Below are 19233 nucleotides of genomic sequence, written 5' to 3' on the forward strand. Positions count from 1 at the left end.
ACGGGATAAGTAATGTATGTACACAGTGACTGCACCAGCAGAATAGTGAGTGCAGCTCTGGAGTATTATACAGGATGTAACTCAGGATCAGTACAGGATAAGTAATGTATGTACACAATGACTGCCCCAGCTGAATAGTGAGTGCAGCTCGGGAGTATAATACAGGATGTAACTCAGGATCAGTACAGGATAAGTAATGTATGTACACAGTGACTGCACCAGCAGAATAGTGAATGCAGCTCTGGAGTATAATACAGGCTGTAACTCAGGATCAGTACGGGATAAGTAATGTATGTACACAGTGACTGCACCAGCAGAATAGTGAGTGCAGCTCTGGAGTATAATACAGGATGTAACTCAGGATCAGTACAGGATAAGTAATGTATGTACACAGTGACTGCACCAGCAGAATAGTGAGTGCAGCTCTGGAGTATAATACAGGATGTAACTCAGGATCAGTACAGGATAAGTAATGTATGTACACAGTGACTGCACCAGCAGAATAGTGAGTGCAGCCCTGGAGTATAATACAGGATGTAACTCAGGATCAGTACATGATAAGTAATGTATGTACACAGTGACTGCACCAGCAGAATAGTGAGTGCAGCTCTGGAGTATAATACAGGATGTAACTCAGGATCAGTACAGGATAAGTAATGTATGTACACAGTGACTGCACCAGCAGAATAGTGAGTGCAGCTCTGGAGTATAATACAGGATGTAACTCAGGATCAGTACATGATAAGTAATGTATGTACACAGTGACTGCACCAGCAGAATAGTGAGTGCAGCTCTGGAGTATAATACAGGATGTAACTCAGGATCAGTACATGATAAGTAATGTATGTACACAGTGACTGCACCAGCAGAATAGTGAGTGCAGCTCTGGAGTATAATACAGGATGTAACTCAGGATCAGTACAGGATAAGTAATGTATGTACACAGTGACTGCACCGGCAGAATAGTGAGTGCAGCTCTGGAGTATAATACAGGATGTAACTCAGGATCAGTACAGGATAAGTAATGTATGTACACAGTGACTGCACCAGCAGAATAGTGAGTGCAGCTCTGGAGTATAATACAGGATGTAACTCAGGATCAGTACAGGATAAGTAATGTATGTACACAGTGACTGCACCAGCAGAATAGTGAGTGCAGCTCTGGAGTATAATACAGGATGTAACTCAGGTCCAGTACAGGATAAGTAATGTATTGTATGTACACAGTGACTGTATCAGCAGAACAGTGATTGCAGCTCTGGAGGTTAAAGTTTTCTGATGGATACACAGGGAAGGAGAATGGATGTGATATGTCATTGTTGGAGGGCTGTAGAGTTTATCTGAATCAATTTCAATATTGCTTCTGGAAATGTCAACTCTTGTGGAACTACAAGGCTCAGCCTGCCCGGGTGACGTGACCTCTCTGTGAAATTCTGTTGAATGGAGACAATTGGTTAGTCTCATTCAGTAAAGACGGATAATAGCCATGTGATCAAAATCAGCCAATCAGGAGAGGCGAAACGCTATTGGACGAGGCTGTTGTCCATCATTTCTCTGTGGAGGCGGAGCCTCTTGTGTAGTCGACCCGGAAGTAGTTGTCGAGTTCAGGATTCTGTACGTGCTGCATGCTGGTGAGTGTGGCTGTCTGTGACGTCATCATTGTACGTTCTGTTTAGTATTATAACTTATCTGTGGTAGGCAGTGTGACGTCATTAGTGCAAAAGGTATGGTATGATAACTTCTGCATGACACCTCTGTCTGATGTCACCACTGTACATTATATACAGCATCATAACCTCTGTGTGATGTCATCACTGTACATTACATACAGTATCATAACCTCTGTGCGATGTCATCACTGTACATTATATACAGTATCATAACCTCTGTGTGATGTCATCACTGTACATTACATACAGTATCATAACCTCTGTGTGATGTCATCACTGTACATTATATACAGCATCATAACCTCTGTGTGATGTCATCACTGTACATTATATACAGTATTATAACCTCTGTGTGATGTCATCACTGTACATTATATACAGCATCATAACCTCTGTGCGATGTCATCACTGTACATTATATACAGTATCATAACCTCTGTGCGATGTCATCACTGTACATTATATACAGCATCATAACCTCTGTGCGATGTCATCACTGTACATTATATACAGCATCATAACCTCTGTGTGATGTCATCACTGTACACTATATTCAGTATCATAACCTCTGTGCGATGTCATCACTGTACATTATATACAGTATCATAACCTCTGTGTGATGTCATCACTGTACATTACATACAGTATCATAACCTCTGTGCGATGTCATCACTGTACATTACATACAGTATCATAACCTCTGTGTGATGTCATCACTGTACATTATATACAGCATCATAACCTCTGTGTGATGTCATCACTGTACATTATATACAGCATCATAACCTCTGTGCGATGTCATCACTGTACATTATATACAGCATCATAACCTCTGTGTGATGTCATCACTGTACACTATATTCAGTATCATAACCTCTGTGCGATGTCATCACTGTACATTATATACAGTATCATAACCTCTGTGCGATGTCATCACTGTACATTATATACAGCATCATAACCTCTGTGTGATGTCATCACTGTACACTATATTCAGTATCATAACCTCTGTGCGATGTCATCACTGTACATTATATACAGTATCATAACCTCTGTGTGATGTCATCACTGTACATTACATACAGTATCATAACCTCTGTGTGATGTCATCACTGTACATTATATACAGCATCATAACCTCTGTGTGATGTCATCACTGTACATTATCTTCAGCATTATTACTAGAGATGAGTGAATTTCATATTTTGAAATTCGTTCACCCTTAGTTTACTGGTAAAAGGCGAATTGCGTTATAGATTCCGTTACCACGGACCATAACGCAATTCTATGACGGAACGCATAACAGAATGGCTTTAGAGGGATTCCGTTATTCATTCCGTCATAATAGAAGTCTATGGGCTGCAAAACGGATCCGTCCCGTTTACATTATGCAGGAGAGGACTCTAAAGGCATTCCGTCACAGAATTGCGTTATGGTCCGTGGTAACGGAATCTATAACGCAATTCGCCTTTTACCAGTAAACAAAATTCGCTCACCTCTAATTATAACTTGTATATAAGCGGCGGTGTTGTTATCAGGGGGGTGATGTGGAGGCCGAGCGATGGCGGGACGCTGCAAGACCCAGACGTTACAGGTGATTGATACGGAGTACAGCGCGGACGCGGTGGAGTGGTGCCCGCTGGATGACTGGGGGACGGTGCTGGCCTGCGGGACGTATCAGCTGAAGAAACCAGAACCTGACGTGAGTCTGAACATAACGCCATATAACGTCCTATAGTGTAAGCCGTGTGTGCGTCTCCTCTCCATACCGCTCTCCCCTCCCCCAGGTCAGCGGAGAGGACAGCGACAACCCACACCTGCGGCTGGGCCGCCTTCTCCTCTATCACTACAACCCCCAGCAGTTCTTTTCTCCAGTGACCGAGGTTCAGAAGATAGAGACAGCCGCCATACTGGACATGAAGTGGTGAGCAGCGCGGCTTCCGTACGTCCCCCCGCTTTCACAGACCCCCCCCAGTACTCTGCCTCTCTGTGTGTAGTGAAAAATCTATTTCTCTAAGACCTCTGCGCACTATCAGTGAATGAAAACATCTTTCATTACCTCCGGCGGCTGATTGTCTGAGGGGATCAGGGTGGGCTTCTCAGCTGTTCACTGACAGCAAGCAGAAGGATCAAGCTTAAAGGGGTTTCCCTATTTTAGGCTTTTGTGGCCTAAACGTCTTATAGATGCAGGTCCCAGTTTTAGGAACTGCACCTATCCTAAAAACAGAGGTCCCCATCCCATCAAGGGGGTCGTGGTCCTCCTCATCCAGGCTGCATTGAATGCATAGGGGGACGCTTGGATGGGATCGGGGGAACGCCACTCTCTAGAGGTGGGACCTGAGTAATTTTGGGTAATGGGTTATCCAGGATTTTGATATCCTCAAAGTAGTCCATCAATATCTGATCGGTGGGGTCCAACACCCCGCACCCCCGCTGATCTTGTTTGGGGGCGGCTCCGGCGACAAAACTACACAGCTCCATGTAGTGGACAGAGCCGGAAACTGCAGCTTTCCTGCCATTGAAGTAAATGGCACCAGATTTATAGCGGATCAGTGGGGTGCAGGGTGTCGGACCCCGCCAGTCTGATTGGGGTGCGGGGTGTCAGACCCCGCCCATCTGATATTAATGGAAGGGTAGGCCATCGATATCAAAATCCTGGACAACCCCTTTAAGGCTATCAGCAGCATAGAGAGCAATGTGATCCGATTTATGTATGACCAGTGCGCTATTCTGTCTTCTCAGGTGCCACGTTCCGCTCTCTGAGAGCCCCGTTCTGGGTGTCGCCAATGCCAAGGGCGTCCTGGAGCTGTATAGATTACAAGGCCAAAAGGTAAGTGCCCGAAATCAAGACCTCAGGCAGGAATATAGGAGCAAAGCGTCACCGGAGTCCAGGGCCAGACTATAGGGCAGGCATCCTCAACGTGCGGCCCTCCAGCTGTTGTAAAACTACAACTCCCACAATGCCCTGCTGTAGGCTGATACCTGTAGGCTGTTCGGGCATGCTGGGAGTTGTAGTTTTGCAACAGCTGGAGGGCCGCAGTTTGAGGATGCCTGCTCTAGGGGATGTGCAGTCATGCTGGGGGTTATAGTCCTTAAAGGGGTCATCTCAGGATGCACACTTATCTCCTGTCCACAGGTATCTGATTGGTGGGATCCCCCACTGGTCAGGAGGATCGGGGTCCTAAGCTCCCTGAGTGGCGTAGATCAATCCGTTTTTTATAGGTGGAGCTTTGTACTCGGCTGCCCCATAGACGGTGAATGGAGCGGTGGTCATGCAGGCACTATTCACACATAGGGCTCAGGGACCACCCCTGTCCTAGTGATCAGACCCCCAGTGATCATGCATTTATCACCTACCAATAAAAGGGGGCTAACCCCTTTAAACGTTGCAGGTGACTGATGTCAACATCTGCCAAAACATATCCGTATGTGTGACAGGTGTATATAGAAATATTAGAATACGTAAGGACCCCTTTAAGTACCATAAACCGGCCATTGAGAGTAGCGGGATCAGGCACTGTGCACTAGTTTCCATTGAATTGAATGGGCCTGAGGTGCAGTACCACACGTACCCTGTGGGCGGCAGTGGCGCTGTTTTTGCCGGCTCTCCTCGGCAGTGTCTCCGTGTTCTTCCAGTAGGAAAGCTCCAGAGTGCAGCCCGTGTGCAGCGCGGATTTGGGTGACGAGTGCCTGGCTCTATCCCTTGACTGGTCCACAGGAAGGAGAGAGAGGTGAGACCCTGCACCGCCGTTTTCCGGATGGCCGCCGCCGATGAATCGTCGTAACGTTTCTCTGATTTTTCTCCCGCCGCCGCAGCACTTCTCCTGTGAAGATCATCTGCAGCGACTCTCGGGGCAGGCTCAGCCTTCTGCACGTGGAAGAGTCGGCGGCGTCCGTGGACGTCACGTGTCAGTGGAAGGCACACGACTTCGAGGCCTGGATCGCCGCCTTCAACTACTGGAACTGTGACATCATCTACTCAGGTCTGGCCCAATATGAGGGAAATTGGTGAAAGTGGCGCAGAGCCGATTCCCATGGCAACCTCTGCTCGCTCTGGGATGGGAATCTGCTGTGAAACTACAACTCCCAGCATGCAACATGCTTGGCTGTTCTTCTAACTCCTATAAAAGTGAATGGGGCACTATGGGAGTTGTAGTTCCATAACAGCTGGAGTGCCAGAGGTTGCTGATCCCTGCTCTAGGTAATTGCTACCCCTTCCCTTTTTGCGCCAAGGCTAACGATCTGTGCGTGTCCCTGATTCCAGGGGGAGATGACTGTCTGCTGAGAGGATGGGACACCAGAGCGACACCGGACATCCCAGTATTTACCAGCAAAAGGTAGGACCCCCCCAGTAAAGGCTGTCCAGGATTAGAAGAACATGGCTGCCTTATTTTACAAACAGCGCAGCCACACCAGTCCATGGGTGGTGATCGGTATGGCAGCTCCGCTCCATTAGAGTTAATAGGTTGAGCTGCAATACCACACGCAACCTGTGGTCAGGGGTGGCGCTGTTTTATGTTTTTAAGAAAGCAGCCAATCTTGGACAACCTATATAATCAGTTTTATTTCTCACAGGCATTCAATGGGAGTGTGCAGCATCCAGAGTAACCCTCATCGGGAACATGTTTTGGCTACGGGAAGGTGAGCAGTGTGTGCCAGCCCCACATAATAGACTCTGTGCATTGGCTGACATGTCCCCTATTAAAAAAATAAAATGTATATTATTATAGCGCCACCTGCTGGTGTTCTGCAATTATTACAGGATATGCCATAGTCATACATGACCAGTAGGTGGCGATGTATGACTTTAGTATTAAATACGAAGAATGGAAGAAAATCCCCAATGTTTCATTAAGGACATGTTCACATGTGGTGGGTTTTCTCCCGTGGAATAACTGCAGCGTATTAAGTGGTTGACATTTTACAAAATGTTATCCCTACACTGCAGAAAAATAGGGGTGGAAATTGACCTGCGATGTAGAATTAAAAGGCTATGGACACCTTTGGGAATTTTTTTTATGCATTTTACTTCTTTTGGTCATTTACAAAAAATAAATTCTTTCAATTGGTCTTTATTAAAAAATTTCAGCAGTTTTTGTGATACATGGAGGTTATAAACCGGTCTCTTTGCAAACTGTCGTTTCTGAGTTCCATCACCTGATGGCTCATGTGAAGCCTTATCTCCCATACCCTGACCTCATAAGAACATGGCTTAAATCAGTTTGAAGAGAGTCTAGCAATAATGAGGTCAGGAGATCAGAGGTAAGGCTTCACATGAGCCGTCAGTTAATGGAACTCAGGAGCAACATCTGCAAACAGACTGATTTTAAACCCCGCGTATCACAAAAACCGCTGTAAATGTTTGATGAAGACAAATTGAAAAAAAATATTTTAGCCCAAAATGAGTAAAATGCCCCGAAGATGTCCATAGCCTTTAAATCCACAGCGTGTCAGGTTATGCTGCGGATTTCACACCTCGCGATAAATCTACAAGTAACACATGGCGGATTCACGGTAAAATCCGCAATGGTAAATCCTCCCCACATGCCTGTATTCTAAGCCTGTCCCATTTTGGACCCTAGTTATGACGAGCACGTTCTTGTGTGGGACTTAAGGCAAATGAAGCAACCGACATCCGACACCCATGTACAGGGAGGAGTCTGGCGGCTGAAGTGGCACCCCACAGACAGCGCCCTCCTGCTGGCCGCTTGTATGCACAGTGGCTTCCACATCCTGGACTCCGGCTCCGGTAAGCCCCAGCATTAGGAGAACCGGATTCAGTTAGCCCCACATTCTTCATGAATTGCACTTTGCCGCCCTCTAGGTGGTTGCCCCATCCTGTCTTCGTATGTCCTCCACAACTCCTTGGCCTACGGAGCCGATTGGTCCAGAGCGTTACTTCCGGATGCCTCCGTGCCCAGTCCAGAACTGGAGTCCTTAAAGGCGGTGGAGTCGGATCCTGTCGGCAGTCAGAAGCTGGCGCAATCCATGCAGAACCTGAAAATCTTCTACGAGTCGCCCACCGCCAGCTTCGACGTCGTCCTGGAGGACGACTCTGGAGGATACGTGCCGGAACCGAGCGGAACGACCGACGACCGTCCGGTCACTGGGGTCCCCGGACAAGCGCAGACTGACCTGCTGGCCACGTGCTCCTTTTATGACCACGTTTTACATGTCTGGCGGTGGGAATCCCAGAGACTAAACCCTGCGGAGTGACCGTCTACTGCCGCTCACCGGTCGTTACAATGGTCTACCTCCTGAGGTGCGTTTTTGTTTTCATGAGCACCCATATTAAGGCCCTACGACCCGCCAAGCCCCCCAGCCCTCCCCTGGTTTATGTGAACTGAATTTAGATCACCATAGGGTTCTGTGGAGGTCTAATCTGGGGGCACTAAGATGACGGATGGGGGGTCACGCGCTAAAACTACATTTCAAGGGGGGTAACTTTTTTTTACTCATTTTGGGCTAAAAAAACCCCCACATTTTTTCAATTAGTTTTTATTACAAATGTTCACCGTTTTTGAGATACAGGGGTTAAAAAAAACTATTTGCAGAATGTCTCTTCCGAGTTCTGTCAGCTGACTGCTCATGTGTAGCTCTGATCTCATAAACACTCATTTAAGCCGTATTGTTTAGGTATAATGAGTGTTTATGAGGTCAGGAGATCAGAGCTACACATGAGCCGTCAGCTGACATAAGTCTGAGACATTCTGCAAATAAACTGATTTTTTAACCCTTGTATCTCAAAAATGGCTGACCATTTTTAATAAAGACCAATTGAAAAATTGCCCTGAAAGTGTCTATAGCCTTTAACAAACTTAAAATGGGAGGGAGCACAGTAAGTATTCATTCTACAGCGCAGTTTTAAGTAGAACAGCCTTTCGTGCAGTCAGTTGTACAGGATTAGGCCTCTTGCACATGACCGAATGTATTTTGCGATCTGCAAAAAAACACGGATGACATCCGTGTGCATTCCATATTTTTCGGAACGGAACAGCGGGCCCCTAATAGAACAGTCCTATCCTTGTCCGTATTGCAGACAATAATAGGACATGTTCTATTTTTTTTGCGGAACAGAAATACGGAAACTGAATGCACACAGAGTAAAACTTCAGTTTTTTTGTGGACCCATTGAAATGGTTCCGTATTCGTGTCGCAAAAAAAAACGGAATGAAAAGACTTTCGTGTGGAAGAGGCCTTAGAGGCTACTCCATTTCATTATCTCCCATTTTCATTTGTTCCTTTAGGTCTCCTTAAAGAAAAAAACGTAAATCAGGACCCTGCACAGAAATCAGCAATAATGATACTTGCCTCCATGGACGAGAGCGCCATCCGATTGCATGACAAGTAACATCGGAGGCCGTATACCAGCAGCCGTTACTGGCGATATTCCAAGCACCCAGCAGCATCCGGTCGTGTGTATATATATGAATTTTTTTTAAGAAAAATAAATAAATGTTCCTCTGTCCATGAAACCCTGAGCCGTGGACGGGTCTCATACATGAAGGTTCAAGGGGGTTACCACCAGTGGTCCAGTACCCCTGGATAGAAGACCTCAGGCAGACAGCCTTTGGGTGGATTCACATGTGGCTTAATTTTAAGCCACGGACAAATACACCATAAAATTTTACGCCACGAGTGGCTCAAGAGCTGTTGATTTTCCCGTAGGGAAATTGTGTGTAGAAAAGCTAAGTGGATGAGATTGAAATTAATTTTCCCCATGACCCAGGGGGCACCCGCAAACCAACCTTAAAGGGATTTTCCTGGAGTTCCGTATTGATGATCTATCCTCGGTCAGTCAATATCTGATTTTGGGGGGGGGGGATTCAGAGACTGTTCAATAACAACGTGGTGCCCGTAAACCAATCCATCAAAAGCTGTAAAAGCCATATGGCGCTCCTTCCCTTTTGAGTCCTGCGGTGTGCCCCCACAGCAGTTTACCACCACATATGGAGTGTTGCTGTATTAAGGAGAAAATAAGTAATGGCTTTTTCTCCTGTTTACCCCTGTGAAAATAAAAAAAATTGGGGCTAAAGCAATATTTTATTGGAAGAAATGAAATGTTTCATTTGCACAGCCAAGTGTTTCTAAATTCTATAAACGCCTGTGGGGTCAAAATGCTGAGTACACCCCTTAATACATTTCTTGGAGGGGTGGTTTCCAAAATGGGGTCACTTTTGGGGCATTCCACTGTAGGGGTAACTCAGGGTCTCTTCAGATACAACATGGCGCTCAAAAAGACATTTCAACAAAATCTGCCCTCCAAAAACCATATGGCACTCCTTCCCTTCTGACCACTGCCACGTGCCCATACAGCAGTTTACGACCACGTGTGCGGTGTTCCTGTAAACGGCAGAATCAGAGTCATGCATATTGAGGTTTATTTTGCTGTGAACCCTTGCTGTGTTGCAAGAAAAAAAAAAAGATGTATTAACATAAAAAATCTGCCCAAAAAAATTAAATTTTGAAATTTCACCTCCATTTTCCTTTATTTCTTGTGAAACACTTCAAGGATTAACAAAGTTGGTACCGACAGTTTTGTATAATTTTAGGGGTGCAGTTTATAAACTGGAGTCAATCATGGGTGGTTTCTATTACTTGAGCCCCTCAAAATCACTTTATAACTGAATTGGTGCTGGAAAAAAAAAAAATTGTGAAAATTAGAAAAATTGCTTTTAAAATTCTAAGCCTTCTAACGTCCTAAAAAATAAAATGACATTTACAAAATGATGCCGACATAAAGTAGACATACGGGGGATGTTGATTGATAACTATTGTGAGGTATTTGTGTCTGTCTTAACAGTTAAAATTTTACAAAATTCAGATTTTTTTCAATAAATAAAAGGAAAAAAATATTGCCCCAAATTTACCGTTAACATGAAGAGAAAGGAGCTGATACCTGTGGTGCTGGGGCTGTTAGTACATCTAGTGATATACTCAACTGGCTCACTGTAGATATGGTCCAAGAGAAGTTAAATAGGGTAAATGTGAACAAGGCTCCGGGTCCAGATGGATAACACCCAAGAGTGCTTACAGAGCTCAGTTCAGTCATTGCTGTGCCCCTGTTTATAATTTTATAAAGCTTCTCTAGGTACTGGTACAAAGGCAAGTGATTGGCACAAGGCAAATGTGGTGCCCATATTCAAAAAGGATCTTGGTCCTCTACATGTAATTATAGACCAGTTAGTTTAACTTCTGTTGTGGGAAACATGTTTGAAGGACTCTTAAGGAACTATATACAGGAGTATGTGACTGTAAATAATATCATAAGTGACAACCAACATGGGTTTACCAAGGACAGAAGTTGTCAGACTGACCTGATTTGTTTTTATGAGGAGGTAAGTAGAAGCCTGGACAGAGGGGCGGCTATGGATGTAGTGAGGTAAGTAGTAGCCTGGACAGAGGGGCGGCTGTGGATGTAGTGAGGTGAGTAGTAGCCTGGACAGAGAGGCGGCTGTGGATGTAGTGAGGTGAGTAGAAGCCTGGACAGAGGGGCGGCTGTGGATGTAGTGAGGTGAGTAGAAGCCTGGACAGAGGGGCGGCTGTGGATGTAGTGAGGTGAGTAGTAGCCTGGACAGAGGGGCGGCTGTGGATGTAGTGAGGTGAGTGTTAGCCTGGACAGAGAGGCGGCTGTGGATGTAGTGAGGTGAGTAGAAGCCTGGACAGAGGGGCGGCTGTGGATATAGTGAGGTGAGTAGTAGCCTGGACAGAGGGGCGGCTGTGGATGTAGTGAGGTGAGTAGTAGCCTGGACAGAGGGGCGGCTGTGGATGTAGTGAGGCGAGTAGTAGCCTGGACAGAGGGGTGGCTGTGGATGTAGTGAGGTGAGTAGTAGCCTGGACAGAGGGGCAGCTGTGGATGTAGTGAGGTGAGTAGTAGCCTGGACAGAGGGGCGGCTGTGGATGTAGTGAGGTGAGTGTTAGCCTGGACAGAGGGGCAGCTGTGGATGTAGTGAGTTGAGTAGAAGCCTGGACAGAGGGGCGGCTGTGGATGTAGTGAGGGGAGTAGATTAATAAAAGGAAAAAAATATTGCCCCAAATTTACCGTTAACATGAAGAGAAAGGAGCTGATACCTGTGGTGCTGGGGCTGTTAGTACATCCAGTAATATACTCAACTGACTAACTGTAGATATGGTCCAAGAGAAGTTAAATAGGGTAAATGTGAACAAGGCTCCGGGTCCAGATGGATAACACCCAAGAGTGCTTACAGAGCTCAGTTCAGTCATTGCTGTGCCCGTGTTTATAATATTTAAAGATTCTCTAGGTACTGGTACAAAGGCAAGTGATTGGCACAAGGCAAATGTGGTGCCCATATTCAAAAAGGATCTTGGTCCTCTACATGTAATTATAGACCAGTTAGTTTAACTTCTGTTGTGGGAAACATGTTTGAAGGACTCTTAAGGAACTATATACAGGAGTATGTGACTGTAAATAATATCATAAGTGACAACCAACATGGGTTTACCAAGGACAGAAGTTGTCAGACTGACCTGATTTGTTTTTATGAGGAGGTAAGTAGAAGCCTGAACAGGGGGGCGGCTGTGGATGTAGTGAGGTGAGTAGTAGCCTGGACAGAGGGGCGGCTGTGGATGTAGTGAGGGGAGTAGTAGCCTGCACAGAGGGGCGGCTGTGGATGTAGTGAGGGGAGTAGTAGCCTGGACAGAGGGGCGGCTGTGGATGTAGTGAGGTGAGTAGTAGCCTGGACAGAGGGGCGGCTGTGGATGTAGTGAGGGGAGTAGTAGCCTGGACAGAGGGGCGGCTGTGGATGTAGTGAGGTGAGTAGTAGCCTGGACAGAGGGGCGGCTGTGGATGTAGTGAGGGGAGTAGTAGCCTGGACAGAGGGGCGGCTGTGGATGTAGTGAGGTGAGTAGTAGCCTGGACAGAGGGGCGGCTGTGGATGTAGTGAGGGGAGTAGAAGCCTGGACAGAGGGGCGGCTGTGGATGTAGTAAGGCGAGTAGTAGCCTGGACAGAGGGGCAGCTGTGGATGTAGTGAGGTGAGTAGAAGCCTGGACAGAGGGGCGGCTGTGGATGTAGTAAGGCGAGTAGTAGCCTGGACAGAGGGGCGGCTGTGGATGTAGTGAGGTGAGTGTTAGCCTGGACAGAGGGGCGGCTGTGGATGTAGTGAGGTGAGTAGAAGCCTGGACAGAGGGGCGGCTGTAGATGTAGTGAGTTGAGTAGAAGCCTGGACAGAGGGGCGGCTGTGGATGTAGTAAGGCGAGTAGAAGCCTGAACAGGGGGGCGGCTGTGGATGTAGTGAGGTGAGTAGTAGCCTGGACAGAGGGGTGGCTGTGGATGTAGTGAGGTGAGTAGTAGCCTGGACAGAGGGGCAGCTGTGGATGTAGTGAGGTGAGTAGTAGCCTGGACAGAGGGGCAGCTGTGGATGTAGTGAGGTGAGTAGTAGCCTGGACAGAGGGGTGGCTGTGGATGTAGTGAGGCGAGTAGTAGCCTGGACAGAGGGGCGGCTGTGGATGTAGTGAGGTGAGTAGTAGCCTGGACAGAGGGGCAGCTGTGGATGTAGTGAGGCGAGTAGTAGCCTGGACAGAGGGGCGGCTGTGGATGTAGTGAGGTGAGTGTTAGCCTGGACAGAGGGGCAGCTGTGGATGTAGTGAGGCGAGTAGTAGTCTGGACAGAGGGGCAGCTGTGGATGTAGTGTTTCTGGATTTTGCAAAGGCTTTTGATCCTGTCCCTCATAGAAGTTTAATAGGTAAAGTAAGGTCTATAGGCTTGGAAAGTACAGTTTAATTGGATTGAGAAATTGTATTAATGATATAGAAGATGGGAGTAGTAGTACTGTTTGTATTTTATCAGATGACACTAAGGGTACTTTCACACTTGCGTTTTTCTTTTCCAGCATAGAGTTCCGTCACAGGGGCTCTATACCGGAAAAGAACTGATCAGGATTATCCCCATGCATTCTGAATGGAGAGCGATCCGTTCAGGATGCATCAGGATGTCTTCAGTTCAGTCGTTTTGACTGATCAGGCAAAAGAGAAAACCGCAGCATGCTACGGTTTTATCTCCGGCGAAAAAAACGGAACAATTGCCTGAAAGCCGGATCCGGTATTTTTTCCCATAGGGATGTATTAGTGCCGGATCCGGCGTTCAGAATACCGGAATGCCGGATCAGTCGTTCCGTTATGCGCATGAGCAGACTGAAAAAAAGGTGAAAAAAATAAATGCCGGATCCGTTTTGCCGGATGACACCGGAACGACGGATCCGGCATTTCAATGCATTTTTTCGACTGATCAGGCATTTTTGGGGTAGCGCCACCCTGGGTTTCATTGCACACGGTTATTTCAGGTAAGCTCTGGTCTCCCTTTGCCCCCCGCTGATTGTGTGGTCAATTCCAGTCCACCGGCACTTTGCCCTGTTTGATACAATTTCCATCTTTACATGTGGGGGTGCATGAGCTGACCGTGCTTTACCTGTTATTGTATGATTCCATCTCTGCATTTGCTTATTACATGGACTGGGCACTGCACCCAAGATCGCTTATTTCCATGTCAGATATTATCTACATTACATCTCTTCATTTGTCTCAACCGTGTGCTTCTTCCTCCCAGGGTGGTGCTGTTTTTTCTCCGCTCCCATCACCTTGTTTCACGGCATCTTATGTATGAATTTACCCTTCTCCCCTTTTTTTCTGGAAATCTTTTTAACTTATTGTAATAAAATTTATATTTTTGGTAATATGAGCTCTCTTTTCATTTGTTTCAGGCATTTTTAAGACTGATCAGGATCCTGATCAGTCTTACTAATGCCATCAGTTAGCATACATTTTGCCTGATCCGGCAGGCAGTTCCGGCGACGGAACTGCTTGCCGGATCTCTCTGCCGCAAGTGTGAAAGTAGCCTAAGCTGTGTAGTACTGTACGATCTATGGAAGATGTCCATAAACTACAAGCTGACGGGAACACTGAGTGATTGGGCATCAACTTGGCAAATGAGGTTTAATGTGGACAAATGTAAAGTTCTGCATCTTGGTAGTAATAATCTCTGTGCTTCATATGTCCTAGGGGATGTAGCACTGGAGGAGTCACTTCTAGAGATGGATTTGGGTGTCCTTGTGGATGGTAGATTAAATAACAGCACAATGTCAATCAGCTGCTTCTAAGGCCACCAGGATATTGTCTGCATTACACGAGGCCTGGACTCGCGGGGCAGGGATGTGATATTACCACTTTACAAAGCGCTGGTGCGGCCTCATCTGGAATACGCAGTCCAGTTCTGGGCACCAGTCCATGGAAAGGATGCCCTGGAGCTGGAAAAAGTACAGAGGAGAGCGACTAAACTGATAAGGGGCCTGGAGGGTCTGAGTTATAGGGAAAGATTAAAAGAATTGAATTTATTTAGTCTTGAGAAGAGACGTCTAAGGGGGACATGATTAACCTGTACAAGTATATAAATGGGCCATACAAAAAAATACGCTGAAAAACAGTTCCATGTAAAATGTGCTCAAAAGACAAGGGGGCGCTGCCTCCGACTGGAGAAGAAGAAGTTCAGTCTCCGGAAGCGTCAAAGCTTCTTTACTGTAAGAACTGAGAATCTGTGGAAAAGACTCCTCAGGACGTGGTCACAGCAGGAACAGTTTCAAAAAGGGTTTAGAAGAATTCTTAAAGGGCTTCTGTCACCCCCCATTTAGCTGCTTCTTTTCTGGGTGTAGTGTGACGTCATCAGCGCAGGCGCACTGGGGAAGGAGCGGGCAAGAGAGCGTCCTTCTCTCAGAGCGCCTGCGCCGAATGAGGACCGGTACGGCGCAGGCACGGGATTTCATGGGCAGACAGGGCCAACGGGAGGAGGAGAGCGCTCGCTGGCCCTGTCTATCAAGTGGAGGAGGGGGCGTGTGTATAGTCCGAGGAGGGGGCGGCTACCAGCAAGTAACCGCCCAAGTTGCTGGTAGTGAAGTAATTCAATAATTTGCATATTATAAAAGTATGATTTTTACTGAATTTACAGCACAGAGACAGGTAACAGTGATATATATGGACTCAACTGACATTAGCAAATAGCTAATGTCCGATACCGAAAATGGCTAAATGGGGGGGGGGGGGGTGACAGAAGCCCTTTAAAAGTAAAAGACATTAAGGCTAGATGCACACGACCGTATGTGTTTTGCGGTCCGACAAAAAAAAAAAAAAAAAAATGGATGACATCTGTATGGCATCAGGTATTTTTTGTGGATCCATTGTAACAACGGACAAGTATAGGACATGTTAAATTTTTTTTTTTGGGGCTACGGAACGGAGCAACGGATGCGGACAGCACACGGAGTGCTGTCGGCATCTTTTGCGGCCCCGTTGAAGTGAATGGGTCCGCACCCGAGCCGCAAAAACTGCGTCTCGGATGCGGACCCAAACCACGTTCGTGTGCATGAGGCCTAATGCTTATGAAAACGTGTAGAAATCTGAGTCTCACTTCCTTCTGGGATTCGCGTCCCCCCCGATCCCTTGGTTGAACTTGATGGACTTACGTCTTTTTTCAACCGTATTAACTATGAAGTACAATGTGTCACCAGAAAACAATCTCAGTATCAGTCAGATAAGTAAAACCAGTCCAAAGTTATTACCACATAAAGCGAAAAAACAGGCCTGGGCAGGAAGGTGAAGACTAGCCCAGGGTAGAAGGGGTTAAGCAATTCCTGCCCACACACTGCGGCAGACATTGGTTGGATGTGAAGTTACCGTACATTGCAGATAGCCACCAGAATCTGCAGCGGAGCACTCCAGGTGTTCTAAAACTACAACTCCCAGAATGCTCCATGCACTTCTATGGGAGTTAGACGAACAGCCGAGCATGTTTGCATGCTGGGAGTTGTAGTTTCAGAGCAGCTGGAGTGACGAAGGTTGCTGGTCCCTGCCACACAGTTTGGCTGCAGGGCGGTTGTGCCTTGTGGAAATATAAAGGGTTCATTGGCCGGACCCCATAACAGAGCTTTGTGCAGGAGCCATGCACTGCTGATGGCTGATCCTTGGGATGAGCCCTCAATATCTGACCAGTGGGGGGCGCCGCTATATAGACAGCCAAGCGTCCGAGAGTTGGACCCCCACCAGTCTGAAACTGATGTCCTTACCTCATCTATAACTGTGGGAGATTAATGGGGTTGTCTCACCTCAGACACCCACACTTATTACTAGAACGGGACCCCCCCCAAAGTGCACGGAGAACAGCTGTGCAGGCGAATGGAGCTGTGGCTGCGCTTGCTCTGCAATTTGGGAACTCCAATAATAGTGAATGGAGAGTATTCAGCGCATGCGCAGCCTGCTCTCGTTCACTTTGGGGTCCCTGTTCTAGAGAGAAGTGCGGGTCAGCACTATCTTTTTGCACAACGGACCCCATCCAAGTGAATGGGTCCGCGATCCACATGTGGCTGCCCCACGGTCGATGCCTGTCAATTGCGAACCATTTGCGGTCCGCAGCACGGACCCGGCCAGCACATGGTAGTGTGCAAGAGGCCCTACTTGTCTGTTCTCCCATAGAAGTGGAAGGAGAATCCTGGGAGTTGTAGCCACGGCTCAGGGCCCCCCTCTGAGTCACCGGCTCTCGCTCTGGACGGCCGGTCACCTGATCAGAGCTGTAGTACTCATGGCCGCTCCAGGGGAGATGCCTGGCTTGCTATGGTTTCCGCATTAATAAATCGGTGTTGGCCGCGTTGGGTATTTTCCGTTTAATTACCAAACTCAGCGCTATAACATGGGGTTAACTATCGCAGTCCGATCGCGGCTACTGGACGTAATTCTTTGGGTACAGCTGGAATAATTTGCCTTCTTGCGTGGGTTCGAATCCGTACTTTTCCAGGTTATTGGGATCGAAGGTGCCGCTCTCAATGTCCTTCTGTATGGCCGGAGCGGCGGTTTCCAGGAACAGTTTCTTGGCGGTCATCTTTTCCTCGGTCACGGCCGGAACCTTGTAGGAGACGTACGGCCGCAGCTTGAAGCCGCTCAGGTCCGGGACTATGAATTCGGGCACCATCTCCTTCACTCGGACAAACTTCTTGTTGGAGGTCAGGAAGCCCACCCTCTTGGCTCCTCTACCCCTGTTGAAGGAGTTAGGTCCCATTTTGCTAGTGATTTTGGCCATTCGGTCGGATCCCCGGACGAAGCCGCGGGCGAGATTCTGAAGCAGCCCCATTGGTGGCTTACTGCAAGAGAGAAAGGGTGAGGGCGGCCATTTTATTTCAAGAAGTTTCCGTAAAATTCCTTTAACCACCACCCCCCCCCCTTCCTGCCGTAGGTGGGTGACCAAAAGTACAATATTTATGACCTAACCTCAATATCTGATCAGTAAGGGGTCGGACGCCTCGCATACCTACTTTTTGGCGGTTTGAAGAGGCCGCGGTGCTACAGTAAGCGCTGCGGACTCCTCACAGTACAGTGGCCTGGGACTGACCTTGTGACGTCATTGGCCGCAGCATTCACGTAGCACCGCCTCAGCGGAGTGCCGAGTCGGACCCCCACTGATCAGATGTTGAGGACCTATCCTCCTATCAGCGTTCTACTCCCGGAGGACCCCTTTAATGCAATGCACTGCCCATTCGCTGCACGGTTTTGGCTTGGGAGCAGAGCCCCGAGAGGTACCGTCCAGCTGACACTTTACTGCAATGGTCAGGCTCAGGGCTAGCTACGTGACTGACGGGTTAACCCCTTAGATGTCACAATAAATAATGACTGCGGCATCAAAGCAGTTAGATCAGGGCTCAGAGATTTCAATGTCGCCCCCGAAACACGCCAATGGATTTCTATGGCAGCAAAGACTTAAAAAAAAAAAAACTCCCAAATAACAAATGTACAAATAGGGGTCACTAGGGTCAGACTATTAGAGGGTGATATTAATCACATCACAAATGGAGGGTCTTAGGAACAAATCCTAGGGGCATGATAAAATCACATCACCTCGTCCTCCTCCTGACTCGTAATAAGCCCCTAGATGATGATTTTTAGGGTCCCCTAGAAAAGAAGGCTAAGGGTTAACTTCTCACCTTCAGACAGCGCCGTCCGTGCAAAACGTCAGCGTGCTAAACCTGCCGCAAAGCAAATCCGTGCGTTTCAAGCCTCCTTCTGAGCGCAACATCCGCCCAATCATCGCGCAGTATTAGTATCGGCACGCGCTGATTGGCCACTTGCCTATGGGAGAAGGCGGAAGCGGCGCATGCGCGATCCAGTCAGGGGCTTGAGTGGCAGGCGGGAAAAGCTGGAGCAATTGGGCAAGGGTTTTCTGAGGTAAAAAACGAAGACGGTAGTCGGGAAAATAAAAAAATCATGATAATGCAAACTCAATAAAAGTGAAAAATAGGAGAAATATGGATAAAGTAGCGTATAGTAAAGAATGGTGCCCATGGACATAAGAACAGACCTAAAAGACTGGTTAAAATTTTTATTTTTATTTAAAATTAGAAAACAATTCCAGTACATTTTTTGTAACAATTTTCAGGTGTTTCTCAGCTATAGCTGTCCCAAGGAAAGTTGGGTGACAACAAATATGGCTTCCCTTGTCACCCAGAATCCTGCGTGGCAAATACGCCCCAATTCCCACACGCATGAATTTTTTTGTTTTGTGGCATTTTTTTC

At 47.2% G+C, this 19233-nt stretch overlaps 2 protein-coding genes across 3 annotated transcripts; one reads left to right on the forward strand and one right to left on the reverse strand.

The window, feature by feature from the left end:
• The first annotated feature begins 1578 nt into the window (after nucleotides 1-1578).
• DPH7 (diphthamide biosynthesis 7) lies at nucleotides 1579-10097 on the forward strand. 2 transcript variants are annotated; one of them, XM_044306494.1, is made up of 11 exons: nucleotides 1579-1631; nucleotides 3209-3372; nucleotides 3458-3594; nucleotides 4413-4500; nucleotides 5310-5401; nucleotides 5487-5653; nucleotides 5935-6007; nucleotides 6246-6311; nucleotides 7286-7419; nucleotides 7495-7932; nucleotides 8918-10097. In XM_044306494.1, the coding sequence occupies exons 2-10, from the start codon at nucleotides 3232-3234 to the stop codon at nucleotides 7884-7886; spliced, it is 1290 nt and encodes a 429-aa protein (XP_044162429.1). In that variant the 5' UTR covers nucleotides 1579-1631; nucleotides 3209-3231; the 3' UTR covers nucleotides 7887-7932; nucleotides 8918-10097. The 2 variants fall into 2 exon arrangements, with proteins under 2 accessions (XP_044162429.1, XP_044162427.1); XM_044306492.1 differs by having other exon boundaries at nucleotides 7253-7419; nucleotides 8918-10096.
• Nucleotides 10098-17160: 7063 nt separating this feature from the next.
• On the reverse strand, nucleotides 17161-18741 carry MRPL41 (mitochondrial ribosomal protein L41). The gene is made up of 2 exons (XM_044268459.1): nucleotides 18645-18741; nucleotides 17161-17807 (listed from the first exon to the last, which is right to left on the reverse strand). The coding sequence occupies exon 2, from the start codon at nucleotides 17795-17797 to the stop codon at nucleotides 17390-17392; it is 408 nt and encodes a 135-aa protein (XP_044124394.1). The 5' UTR covers nucleotides 17798-17807; nucleotides 18645-18741; the 3' UTR covers nucleotides 17161-17389.
• Between the last annotated feature and the right edge of the window lie 492 nt (nucleotides 18742-19233).

Source organism: Bufo gargarizans, chromosome 9 (genome assembly GCF_014858855.1).
Source record: "Bufo gargarizans isolate SCDJY-AF-19 chromosome 9, ASM1485885v1, whole genome shotgun sequence".
Taxonomy (NCBI): Eukaryota; Metazoa; Chordata; class Amphibia; order Anura; family Bufonidae; genus Bufo; species Bufo gargarizans.

Coding starts and splice junctions, on each gene's coding strand:
- MRPL41 (XM_044268459.1), bottom strand. CDS start 17,797: ATGGGGCTGCTTCAGAATCTCGCCCGCGGCTTCGTCCGGGGATCCGAC.
- DPH7 (XM_044306492.1), top strand. CDS start 3,232: ATGGCGGGACGCTGCAAGACCCAGACGTTACAGGTGATTGATACGGAG. Junction 3,373..3,457: donor TGAAGAAACCAGAACCTGAC/GTGAGTCTGAAC, acceptor CCCCTCCCCCAG/GTCAGCGGAGAGGACAGCGA. Junction 6,312..7,252: donor CATGTTTTGGCTACGGGAAG/GTGAGCAGTGTG, acceptor TTTGGACCCTAG/TTATGACGAGCACGTTCTTG.